At 42.6% G+C, this 13,531-nt stretch overlaps 1 protein-coding gene across 7 annotated transcripts in view; it reads left to right on the top strand.

Moving 5' to 3' along the window:
* The window catches only part of LOC129815450 (sodium channel protein type 8 subunit alpha-like), a 219,980-nt gene that overhangs the window by 185,382 nt on the left and 21,067 nt on the right, over positions 1-13,531 (top strand). For 5 of the 7 annotated variants that reach the window (XM_055869296.1, XM_055869293.1, XM_055869297.1 and 2 more), the window contains 4 exons: positions 10,075-10,248; positions 10,478-10,834; positions 11,263-11,424; positions 11,595-11,888. In XM_055869296.1, the coding sequence (XP_055725271.1) occupies positions 10,075-10,248; positions 10,478-10,834; positions 11,263-11,424; positions 11,595-11,888 (987 nt within the window). The remainder of the gene's footprint in view (positions 1-10,074; positions 10,249-10,477; positions 10,835-11,262; positions 11,425-11,594; positions 11,889-13,531) is intronic. The other 2 variants (XM_055869298.1, XM_055869295.1) reach the window with 1 other exon arrangement.

The following is a 13,531-nucleotide window of genomic DNA, read 5'->3' as shown; positions in this document are numbered from 1 at the left end:
GTCTATTCCATTTGCACAACAGCATGTGAAATTTATTGTCAATCAGTGTTGCTTCCTAAGTGGACAGTTTGATTTCACAGAAGTGTGATTGACTTGGAGTTACATTGTGTTGTTTAAGTGTTCCCTTTATTTTTTTGAGCAGTGTATTTAAAGTCTAGCCAACTTGGATCTATTTGCTAGCTAAGGTAGAACAGTTGAATTGGTATTAACACATCCTTCTGTCCGTCTCCAACTGTTTGAACAGCATCCTAGCCTGTCCACTTTGTTCAGATGTTGAAATTAATTATTTCTCAGAATGAGAACAAGTTGCTGATTTTATTCTCATTGCACTTTTATAAAACACAGACTAGACAGCTAGAATAACAGTTTGTGTCTAAAATTCTGATAGCAGTCCATGGTACCACAATGCTGTGCACAACAGAAACTGAGCATTCATTTTCCAGAATCAATGTTCATTGATACTCCCATTTTAGTAGTGTCTGCTCTTCGCACAACTCAAGCTGTGTTCGAATACTCATACTACCCACACTAACCGTACTATTTGTGACGTGAATTGAGTATATAGTATGCTTATTGGTCATAGTATGAATATAGTTAGTATGCCAAAAGTTTCCGGGTATCGTACTAAATTCGCCAAAATATGAAGTATACACGCAGAGGACACTATTTCTGTACTTTAGGGCCCATAATGCAATTCTTCAGGAAATGGGTGTGGCTTCTCATCGTTTTCAGATTTGAAGAAAATGGTGGAAAATATGACGCTGAAGTACAATGAAAGTGGATACAAATTCACTGCTTTAACTAATTATGACAAATATTGAGCAATGTAATAAAGTAATGACTTTTCAAATAAGTTACCTTACACGCTATGTTGGCTGACAATTTGATAGCTATGCTGTCCTTACGAACCACATAGTATATCATTACCGTGCAGGACGTTTGGCATTTGCCAGAGAACACCAAGATTGGCAAATTCGCCACTGGCGCCCTGTGCTCTTCACAGATGAAAGCAGGTTCACACTGAGCACATGAGCACATGTGACAGACGTGACAGAGTCTGGAGACGCCGTGGAGAACATTCTGCTGCCTGCAACATCCTCCAGCATGACCGGTTTGGCGGTGGGTCAGTCATGGTGTGGGGTGGCATTTCTTTGTGGGGCCGCACAGCCCTCCATGTGCTCGCCAGAGGTAGCCTGACTGCCATTAGGTACCGAGATGAGATCCTCAGACCCCTTGTGAGACCATATGCTGACACATGCACATTTGTGGCCTGCTGGAAGTCATTTTGCAGTGCTCTGGCAGTGCACCTCCTTGCACAAAGGCGGAGGTAGCGGTCCTGCTGCTGGGTTGTTGCCCTCCTACGGCCTCCTCCACGTCTCCTGATGTACTGGCCTGTCTCCTGGTAGCGCCTCCATGCTCTGGACACTACGCTGACAGACACAGCAAACCTTTTTGCCACAGCTCGCATTGATGTGCCATCCTGGATGAACTGCACTACCTGAGCCACTTGTGTGGGTTGTAGACTCCGTCTCATGCTACCACTAGAGTGAAAGCACCGCCAGCATTCAAAAGTGACCAAAACATCAGCCAGGAAGCATAGGAACTGAGAAGTGGTCTGTGGTCAGCACCTGCAGAACCATTCCTTTATTGGGGGTGTCTTACTAATTGCCTATAATTTCCACCTTTTGTCTATTCCATTTGCACAACAGCATGTGAAATTTATTGTCAATCAGTGTTGCTTCCTAAATGGACAGTTTGATTTCACAGAAGTGTGATTGACTTGGAGTTACATTGTGTTGTTTAAGTGTTCCCTTTATTTTTTTGAGCAGTGTATTTAAAGTCTAGCCAACTTGGATCTATTTGCTAGCTAAGGTAGAACAGTTGAATTGGTATTAACACATCCTTCTGTCCGTCTCCAACTGTTTGAACAGCATCCTAGCCTGTCCACTTTGTTCAGATGTTGAAATTAATTATTTCTCAGAATGAGAACAAGTTGCTGATTTTATTCTCATTGCACTTTTATAAAACACAGACTAGACAGCTAGAATAACAGTTTGTGTCTAAAATTCTGATAGCAGTCCATGGTACCACAATGCTGTGCACAACAGAAACTGAGCATTCATTTTCCAGAATCAATGTTCATTGATACTCCCATTTTAGTAGTGTCTGCTCTTCGCACAACTCAAGCTGTGTTCGAATACTCATACTACCCACACTAACCGTACTATTTGTGACGTGAATTGAGTATATAGTATGCTTATTGGTCATAGTATGGATATAGTTAGTATGCCAAACGTTTCCGGGTATCGTACTAAATTCGCCAAAATATGAAGTATACACGCAGAGGACACTATTTCTGTACTTTAGGGCCCATAATGCAATTCTTCAGGAAATGGGTGTGGCTTCTCATCGTTTTCAGATTTGAAGAAAATGGTGGAAAATATGACGCTGAAGTACAATGAAAGTGGATACAAATTCACTGCTTTAACTAATTATGACAAATATTGAGCAATGTAATAAAGTAATGACTTTTCAAATAAGTTACCTTACACGCTATGTTGGCTGACAATTTGATAGCTATGCTGTCCTTACGAACCACATAGTATATCATTACAGCAGTATGTACCGGTATGGTAGCTAGCTACCTAATGTTAGTTGGCTACTTATACATCAAACTTGCTAGTATATTAACTATAGGCTCTCTAACTAACTACTCAACGTTTATTGACTTGATTATTCCCGTCATTCTTAGCTTATAGTATAGTTGTTGTGTGTTCTCAATGGACATTCGGGGTCCTTTCGTAAATTCGCTCTGGCTATCTACTCCGATTTCAGAGCACTCTCGTCTGATTGGACGAGAGTGCAGAATAATGAATTTACAAACGCTCAACACCGGTTGAATATGGCCGGTGTCAGTAAACGTTGGCAAAAAAGAGTAATTAAATTGTTGCCAGCAGCACAGTTATAGTCACCAACAGTCTGGATAACATGAAAACTGCCTAACCAGCTCTGCTAGGGCGAGTAAAATGGTCAGAGTGGTCTCTCTCATTTGTGTCTGGAAGTAGCTAGAAAACTAGCCAATGCTCTGAATTTGCTAACAGACAATCTGACAACGCTCTGAATTTACAAGCACACTCTGGCACTCCAGATTGAATTCAAGAACACAACCGAAGTTGTAAAATGTCTAACTAGTAATTTGTCTAACTAGAGGTTGCATAGCAACAGCATCAACTTCCGGTAGACGGGCGAAGAGCTAGTACGCTCAACTGAAAGGAAACTGTTTGTTTACAGTATACTAAATTAACTAATAGTATGTAGTATATACTCATTAAGTATGTCGTATACAGTATGTTAGTATGGGTATTTGAACACTGCTAAAGTCTTAGTGTCTAAACTGTCCATTCTGTTTTATTCCGTTTTTTGTTTGTTTGTTTGTATGGTTTCATTTCACAGTGTCTTGAAGCATATATCTTTATTGTCTGAGTTTAGATGTTTTTCTTGTCTGGTTGGTGTGGTGGGGTAGTTGATGGTGGGTTAACCATGTTTTGGGGAAGGGGTGGGGTCTGGGCTGGCAGGAGGTGGCATTTGTGGTAGCAGCTGCTGTGTCCAGGGTTGGTGCTGGGAATTGAACTGGGAACCATGCTGTTGCTGGGGCCGGGACTGGAAACCGGGGCTGTTGCAGGGTCGGTATCTGGGTCTGTAGGGGGGGTGTGGGGGTTCTAGTGCTGTTGCTGGGTCTGGAACTGGGACTGGGACTGGTTGGATCTGCAGCGGGGAGGAAGGACAACCTGAGGAGCAAGCAGACACACATGAAGGCCCAAGATCCGGAGATCAGTGATGGCACTCCTCTGTGGCCTGCTCGCTCTAGATCATTGGTCCCTCCTCTGCACCTCTTCTGGTCTGGTGGTGACTGGTTCCCGATTCTGATCTGGTTCTGTTAGAGGGATAGGTGTAGAGGGGGAAGGAGGGGTGGAGAGTATGTCCATCAGCCTGGGCTGGTGCTGGGGGAGAAGTAATGCGGCGGCAAGGCTGGAGGCTGGAGGACAGAGGGAACAAAGAGGGCCCAGACTTCCTGGCCACGTAGCACTCACAAACATTTGGACAGTGTTTTCAGTCTGAGTGGGGGCAGTTCCCTGTACATACCGTGTGACGTTTATCGATGGATTCCCTAGTGGGGAGGCAACCATGAACAGCTGTCTGAAGTATGTCTTTCTGTTCTGAGGGTATTGTCAGAGTCATGATAATTGGTTATTGGGAGGATCCGGGGTTGGTCATGTCATTGCAGAGTTTGATGAGGGCCTCCAGCGGGTCGTTGGTGTTGTTGGCTGGCACTTGGCTGTCCATGGTTCTTGGCATGCCTTCCCACTGACTGCCTCGCGGACCCCTGAACGGACTGGGAGGTGGGATGAGGGGGGATGGAAGGGGTGGGAGCTATTTCTGGGACGTCTGTGGGGTTGTCTGAATATGGGTCTTCGTCGTTATTACTTGGTGATGGGGGTTGTTGTTGGTGGGGAGGGCCTTTTCCCTGCCGGCGTATGAATTGGGGAAGGTTCTAAAGGAGTGTCCCTATTTCCCGCAGAGGTTACAGGGTCGTGTGGAAGTACAGTCTGAAATGGGATGATCCCCTTTACAGTTTCCTCAGATTATGGCTGTGCTGTGGACTGAGCCCCTGTTGTTCCCCAATTTGATGGTACAGGGGAGGTTATGGACTCCGCCCACTCCGGTCTTAACTGAACCAATGGCCCCAGTCCAGACGTCGTCTTTGTCTAGGACCCTCCTAGCCGCTGACTTGAGGGTGGCGAAGTGGTGTAACCAAACTTCTATGTCGGACTCTTGGATGCTTTCGTTATGGAATTGGACCGTGACTAACTTTTGATTCTGTGTCTGAAGTGGAATTACTATGAACTTATCTTTGTTAGCTCCATGTACTGATTTATTTTTATTTTTTAACTAACACACAATGGCTTCATGTGGCCCTGGGGGCTTTGCCAGGCAGTTTTGGTCGGGTTGCACAAAGCCCACACCTCTCTGGAGAACTGTCCTGCTGAATTCCAGGTGGGTCTGGTTTGGTCTGGCGGTTGTTGTTGCTGTTCTTGCTGTTCCTGCTGCTCTCTGGCGATTGGCGGCTCCATCCTCGGCAGCCTCCTTCCTCGGTTTTAGCGTCAGCCTTACCGCAATATAGAAATGCATCGCTCCTGGGTTCATTCCGGTCATCTTCAGTTGGGGGTGGGAGGGGGCGGGTATTTGGAAGAGGAGGGTTGGAAGGGTGCTAGTTCTGGTCTTGAGGTTGTCTAGTCTGTTCTTGGGTCTGCTACATTCCCGCAGGGGGAGGAAGGACAACCTGAGCAAACACACCAGAAAGGCCGTGACCTGGAGGTCAATGGAGGCACTCACCTGTGGTCTGCTCGCTCCAGGCGTAGGTTGGTATCTTTAAGGGGTTCCTTCCTCCGCTCCCTGGATGTGGTGGTGTTCTATGGTCTGGTCTGGTCTCTCTTTTTGGTGAACTACTCTGGGTGGTTGGTGGTTGGCTGGTCCTGGTCTGGTCGGTGGTGCCGGCTTAGTCCGCTGGACCAAGGAGGCAGCGCCAGCCGTGGTCACACCACTGTTACTGTTGCTGTCTCCCGGTCCAAATAAAAAGCTAGTGAGAAAAAGGGTAGAAAGAGGGACACAACCCCAGAAACTCTTCAGCACACAGGCATGTCAGTAATGAAGAGAAGCAAGCTTTTAATCATCCGCAACCATTGAGAATGACTGCCAGTGTAGGGGAGGTTGGATTATTGAAACTACCTAAATCATATAAATTGGAACAGCCATCTCTGTAACGGGTGCAATAAGTTTGATTAGTTTAGAAAATGGTATGTTATTAATGATTGTGTAACATAAGATTAATCAACCAGTCAATGTACATCAGTTACTAGGCCAATGCACTTTAACAGGTAGCCTAGCTTTAACAGCTAGGCTACCTGCAGCCCTATACATACAGTTGAAGTTGGAAGTTTACATACACCTTAGCCAAATACATTTAAACTCTGTTTTTCACGATTCCTGACATTTAATCCCAGTAAAAATTCCCTGTCTTAGGTCAGTTAGGATCACCACTTTATTTTAAGAATGTGAAATGTCAGAATAATAGTAGAGAGAATGATTAATTTCAGCTTTTATTTCTTTCATCACATTCCCAGTGGGTCAGAAGTTTACATACATTCAATTAGTATTTGGTAGCATTGCCTTTCAATTGTTTAACTTTGGTCAAACGTTTCGGGTAGCCTTCCACAAGCTTCCCAGAATAAGTTGGGTGAATTTTGGCCCATTCCTCCTGACAGAGCTGGTGTAACTGAGTCACGTTGTAGGCCTCCTTGCTCGCACATGCTTTTTCAGTTCTGCCCACAAATTTTCTATGGGATTGAGGTCAGGTCTTTGTGATGGCCACTCCAATACCTTGACTTTGTTGTCCTTAAGCCATTTTGCCACAACTGTGGAAGAATACTTGGGGTCATTGTCAAGACCCATTTGCGACCAACCTTTAACTTCCTGACTGATGTCTTGAGTTATTGCTTCAAAATATCCACAATTTTCCATCCTCATGATGCCATCTATTTTCTGAAGTGCACTAGTCCCTCCTGCAGCAAAGCACCCCCATAACATGATGCTGCCACCCCCGTGCTTCACGGTTGGGATGGTGTTCTTCGGCTTGCAAGCCTCCTCCTATTTCCTGCAAACATAACCATGGTCATTATGGCCAAACAGTTCTATTTTTGTTTCATCAGACCAGAGGACGTTTGTCCAAAAAGTTCGATCTTTGTCCGCATGTGCAGTTGCAAACCGTAGTCTGGCTTTTTTAAGTGGTTTTGGAGCGGTGGCTTCTTCCTTGCTGAGCGGCCTTTCAGGTTATGTCAATCTAGGACTCGTTTTACTGTGGATATGGATACTTTTGTACCTGTTTCCTCCAGCATCTTCACATGGTCCTTTGCTGTTGTTCTGGGATTGATTTGCACTTTTCGAACCAAAGTACATTCATTTATAGGAGACAGAACGCGTCTCCTTCCTGAGCGGTATGATGGCTGCGTGGTTCCATGGTGTTTATACTTGCGTACAATTATTTGTACAGATGAACATGGTACCTTCAGGCGTTTGGGAATTGCTCCCAAGGATGAACCAGACTTGTGGAGGTCTCCAATTTTTTTCTGAGGTATTGGCTGATTTCTTTTGATTTTCCCATGATGTCAAGCAAAGAGGCACCGAGTTTGAAGGTAGGCCTTGAAATTCATCCACAGGTACAGCTCCAATTGACTCAAACGATGTCAATTAGCCTATCAGAAGCTTCTAAAGCCATGAATTCATTTTCTGGAATTTTCCAAGCTGTTTAAAGGCACAGTCAACTTAGTGTATGTAAACTTCTGACCTACTGGAATTGTGATACAGTGAATTATAAGTGAAATAATCTGTCTGTAAACAATTGTTGAAAAAATTACTTGTGTCATGCACAAAGTAGATGTCTTGACCGACTTGCCAAAAGTATAGTTTGTTAAAACTTCTTGTGAATAGGGGGGCGCTGTTTTCACTTTGGAAAAAATCGTGCCCAAATTAAACGGCCTCGTACTCTGTTCTAGATCATACAATATGCATATTTTTTTTACTATTGGATGGAGAACACTCTGAAGTTTCTAAAACTGTTTGAATTATATCTGTGAGTAAAACAGAACTCATTTGGCAGCAAACTTCCATACAGGAAGTGAAAATTCTGAAAATGAGGCTCTGTGTCAGGGCCTGCCTATTCAACTGGCTTTTATTTATGGATCTGTATGCACTTCATACGCCTTCCACTAGATGTCAACAGGCAGTAGAAGGTTGAATGGGGTGTCTAGCTTGATGTGAAGCCGAATAAGAGCTTTTGGAGTGACAGGTCCGCCCTATCGTCAGTATTCAGCTGCGCGCAGGGGAACCTCACATTGTCTTCTGGAAAGCGTTCGGTATACACTACGAATTGCTCCGGCTCTGATTTTATTGGATTCATATGAGAAGAACATCATAAAGTAGGATTTTCAACCGAGTTTGACCAGTTTATTCAACGTTTATTGGGAATTTTGGAATTTTTCGTTCCAGGCGCCAAGAGTTGATGGGCATGTTCGCGCCACAATGCTAGCCAAAGTTGCTAATTTGACAGAAGAAATGGACATTCTAAAACCAAACAGCGATTTATTCTGGAAATAGGACTCCTTGCACAACATTCTGATGGAAGATCAGCAAAAGTAAGAGAATATTTATGATGTTATTTCGTATTTTGTGGAATATGTTGGCTCCAACACGGCGGAGAATAGGTGAGCGCTATCTCACAATAATGCATGCTGTATGTCGTAGTAAAGTTATTTTAAAAAATCTAACACAGCGGTTGCATTAAGAACCAGTGTATCTTTCATTTGCCATACAACAAGCATTTTTATGTAAAGGTTATGATGAGGTCTTTGGTTAGATTAGGTGACTGTCTTGGTGAATTGTTGCTACGTATTCACAATGTATAACCACGATTTGCAGCTCTAAATATGCACATTTTCGAACAAAACATAAATGTATTGTATAACATGATGTTATAAGACTGTCATCTGATGAAGTTGTCCAAAGGTTAGTGATTAATTTTATCTCTATTGCTGGTTTTTGCGAAAGCTATGTTGGCGGTGAATAAATGGCTTTGTGTGTTTGGCTATTGTGGTAAGCTAATATAATTCTATATTGTGTTTTCGCTGTAAAACACTTAAAAAAATCGGAAATATTGGCTGGATTCACAAGATGTTTATCTTTCATTTGCTGTACACATGTATTTTTCATAAATGTTTTATGATGAGTATTTATGTATTTCACGTTGCTCTCTGTAATTATTCTGGCTGCTTTGGTGCTATTTGTGATGGTGGCTGCAATGTAAAACTACGATTTATACCTCAAATATGCAAATTTTCGAACAACACATAAATGCATGATGTTATAAGACTGTCGTCTGATGAAGTTGTTCAAGGTTAGTGATTCATTTTATCTCTATTTCTGAGTTTTGTGAAAGCTACCTATGCGGTGGAAACATGGTGAAAACATGGCGTTGTGTGTTTGGCTATTGTGGTTAGCTAATTTAAATACATATTGTGTTTTCGCTGTAAAACATTTAAAAAATCGGAAATGATGGCTGGATTCACAAGATGTTTATCTTTCATTTGCTGTATTGGACTTGTGATTTCATGAAATTATATTATATGATATTCCTGTCCCGTTAGGCTAGGCTATGCTAGTCAGCTTTTTTGATGAGGATGCTCCCGGATCCGGGATGGGTAGCACTGAAAGGTTTTAACAAGAAATTTGTGGAGAGGTTGAAAAATGAGTTTTAATGACTCCAACCTAAGTGTATGTAAACTTCCGACTTCAACTGTACGTATAGATTGCAATTGATTACTGCTACAGTGCTATTTGGGTTGTTAATCAGATTCGTCCCGACGTTCTTGAGTCCTAGTCTTTTTTGCCTTGTTTTTCTTACATTTGAATTGTTTGACATTTTACTGCATTTTTAGGAGCTAGTAACATAACAATTTCTCTGCACCTGCTATAACACCAGCTAATCCGTGTATGCAACCAATAAACTTTGATTCGATTTTTACAAATAAGCTCAAATCCTCGTCCTTTTAAAGTACACTCAACTCACATAATGAGAGCTGATTTAAGCCATTGGTTAAGTTGGCTTTCTACAGTGCATGCTATTACAGTAAAATACAGTAAAATACAAACCCCAATCTCCCATCAATTTAATTGATTACATTTACAATAACGTTTTACTTATTTATTTTTATTTATTTTTTTTATATTTTTTTTACATAATGGTGTGTCATTGGTTACTGTACTTACTTGCCACTAGCTGTCTGTAAGTTCCTGTCAAATTCATGGCAACCCCTGTACAGTGTAAATTGCACCTTCGATCCTTGAATTGAATTTCAATGAATCTCCTGAATTGAAGTGGGGTTGACCCCAACCCTGTGTCCTACACTGGCAGCTTGACCCTAGGATCATACTGTTAACCTTTTTCTCTCTTTGCACTCACAGGTTTTCACTGGTATCTTTGCTGGTGAGATGTTTGCCAAGCTTGCTGCTATGGATCCATACTACTACTTCCAGGAGGGCTGGAATTGTTTTGACAGCTTCATCGTGACCCTCAGTTTAGTCGAGCTGGTATTGGCTGACATTGAGGGTCTGTCTGTGCTCAGGTCATTCCGATTGGTGAGTAAGAAAAGGTGTGGATTGGAATGAGGGACCGTATTGATAACCCTATGGCCCTGATGTCCAGACAATTCACAGTAGGTGGGGGAAAGGGTTCACTCTGCAGCAGAGTTAGCTTGACATGACTAATGCCCAAATACTCATACAATATGATCAACATTTATTGAAATGCAACCCCCCACTCATTCAATTCTATCTCTCCTCCCCTCCCCCTCTGTCTCTTGTCTAGCTGAGAGTGTTCAAGCTGGCCAAGTCGTGGCCCACACTCAACATGCTGATCAAAATCATTCATTCTTCTGTGGGAGCCCTGGGAAACTTGACCTTGGTGCTGGCCCTTATCGTCTTCATCTTCGCCGTGGTTGGCATGCAACTGTTTGGAAAGAACTACAAGGACTGTGTTTGTAAGATCGCTATAAGCTGTAAGCTTCCTCGTTGGCACATGAACGACTTCTTTCACTCATTTCTCATGGTGTTTCGAGTTCTGTGCGGGGAGTGGATCGAGTCCATGTGGGACTGCATGGAGGTGGCCGGCCAGAACATGTGCATGATCGTCTTCTTGATGGTCATGGTCATAGGCAACTTGGTGGTAAGAAAAACAGCCTTTGAAATATGGGAGAGACTATAAAGACACAGCTGACACTTAAACCGACAAGCAAAAAAGTTAAATTGACCCTTACCTTAACCCTAACCTTAAGTAAACCCTTAACCCTGACCCTAACCTAATTTTATACAATTAGGAAATTGAATATCGGTTTGGGCGTCAGTTGTGTCCTCATAGCCTTTTCCTTGAATTATCCATATTTGAGTAGCAGTTTCTTACATACCCTACTTTTTGAAGATCAGGCCTCTCTTTGCGAATTAGAAGTAAGTTGCATTTCTGCATCCACATGTAACTCATCCAATAAATATGGTTTGAGCATTAGCATTTTGGTCTGGTTAAGCATGATGTCAGAAAGTTAGCGGTTAGTGACACACCTGCTTAGACCTTCTGTCTATGCACGGCCCTCTCCCCAGGTGTTGAACCTGTTCCTTGCCTTGTTGCTGAGCTCGTTCAGTGCAGACAACCTGGCACCCTCGGACGATGACGGAGAACAGAACAATCTGCAAATAGCTGTCGGTCGAATAAAGACGGGGATTGCCTGGGCCAAGGTCTTTGTAGCCGAGGTTATGAAGAAGGTACGCTGTGATGCCATGTCATCTATGTTCAGTTATATATGACATCACTCTGATGTCATTGTTGAATTGTTTCAGGGTTGTTTTTACACCAAGACAAACCCCTGTCCCAATGTAGCTGAATGCCAGTAGTTTTGTCCTGACTGATTTTGAAATATATTTCTGATTGCGAGGAGGAGGAAGAAGCAGAAGACGAGCAGAAGCCTCTTGATGAGTTTGATGAGAAGCTTAACTGCATTGCAAACCAGAAGGGCATAGACATCAACCGCGAGTTGGACTACATCAACGGCACTACCAGTGGCATCGGCAGCAGCGTGGGCAAGTACATGATCGACGAGGACCACATGTCCTTCATCCACAATCCCAACCTAACCGTGTGCGTTCCAATTGCGGTCGGGGAGTCAGACTTCGATAACCTCAACACTGAGGACTTCAGCAGCGAGTCAGATGCGGAGAACAGCAAAGACGTAAGTATGGAGTGATGGGGTGATATATTCTTTGTCTGTTATTTAAATCTAGAAACGTATACTTTTGGGTGGGGGTTATATAAGGGGGAGGTGGGTGGGTGAGGAAGGTGGTTCATCGGGAAAGGGGGAGGGGTGTTTTGGGTGCTTGGTTGGGTGGAAGCTTTGACGAAGTTCTGTTGGAGATTTAGGATAAGTTGTGACTTTATCAAAGAGGGTCTATACAGAAAGAGGCATTTCTAACGGCCATTCCAATACAAACCCCTGATCACGCTAGCTAGCAGTGTTATGGCCACCAAGCTAGCTACGAAGAAACACGTGATCACCTCAAGTTAACGAGCTGCACCAAAATGCACTTGTGCAGTATAGCACTCCTTGAAATAAAGTTGTTTTTAAGAAATATGAAAGTGTGTCAGTTTGTCACTTTTGCAGTTATGTAGTGATGACATATTCAGCTACCCGAAGCTAGCCAATTTATTTAGATTCTGTGAAAACCTACAAGCAACTTCTAAGAAGTCATAAGTATGAGCAATCTTAGAGGAGTGGATGCTAACACATCACTCCAATTCACAGAGAATGATGAAACCACCTTATTTGATTTAGCTAAACCTCACCTAACTTAACATGTTTCATAGCTAAACCAACTAGTTAGTTAGCTAACTGCACAAATAACAGAATGTATTTTTCAAACCTAGATAGCTAGCTACTGAAACAAATGCAAACAAATCTGTAACTCAAATCAGAAATCAGAACAGTAATAGCTTATACCATTCAAAAGATACAGCTATTTTAGTAATCACATAGTCTTTCACAAGTTAAACCGTGGCTAATGTGTTTGCCTTTATCCGCCACCAACTCTCCTGATGAGCAGAAGGAGGTAATGTATACGTTTTGTTAGCAAATGCAAGCTACAATAAGCCAATGATGAGACGGTGATCATAGAAATAGAATTCCTAGAAGTGGAATAGCCCCCTGGGCCATGGCATTTTGACTTCCCCCTCATGGGTACACTCAATATGGCTGACAAAGTATGCTGAATTGCTACGTTAACATGGAATGTTCATTCAAATGATGATGTGGCTTTGTAATGTCAATTGTGTTGACTGTGAATAAAGCACAAATTGAATGCTGTACTTCCAGCTTTATTTTTTATCATGTGTACACTCAAAATGGCCGCCGGTCTACCATCACTGACCCATTGACTTGAATAGGGATGTCCATTCTAGGAATTCTATTTCTATGACTGACTTTGACGGTAATGTATAGCTACGCTTATGTTAGCTAATACAAGCTACAATATGCCAATGATGAGAAAGACTGACTTTGTGACTAAATAGGATTTAGCTAATTGTGTCAACAAAGTGCTTACTTTCACTTGCGCATCTTCCTAGAAATAGTTAAACTTCAGAAAACAAATTAATCCCAGCAAATATTTATTCGTTATAGCAAAACCTCATGCCTCAAGCTCATTAGTATGCTGGCACCCTCTACTAACCACTATTGCTATCCAGCATATTCCTTTTAATTAATGTGCTTGCTTCAGTAAGACCACTACTGTTAAATAGATGATGCAATCGCACAAATTTTCTCTAGGAAATGTACCTTTTCTAGTTATAAATGTAGCATGATGCTTTGCAGAGTAGCCA

Source organism: Salvelinus fontinalis, chromosome 18 (assembly GCF_029448725.1).
Source record: "Salvelinus fontinalis isolate EN_2023a chromosome 18, ASM2944872v1, whole genome shotgun sequence".
NCBI classification, from domain to species: domain Eukaryota; kingdom Metazoa; phylum Chordata; class Actinopteri; order Salmoniformes; family Salmonidae; genus Salvelinus; species Salvelinus fontinalis.
Note: the sequence above shows the minus strand (reverse complement) of the source record. Positions and strands in the feature narration are given on the sequence as shown.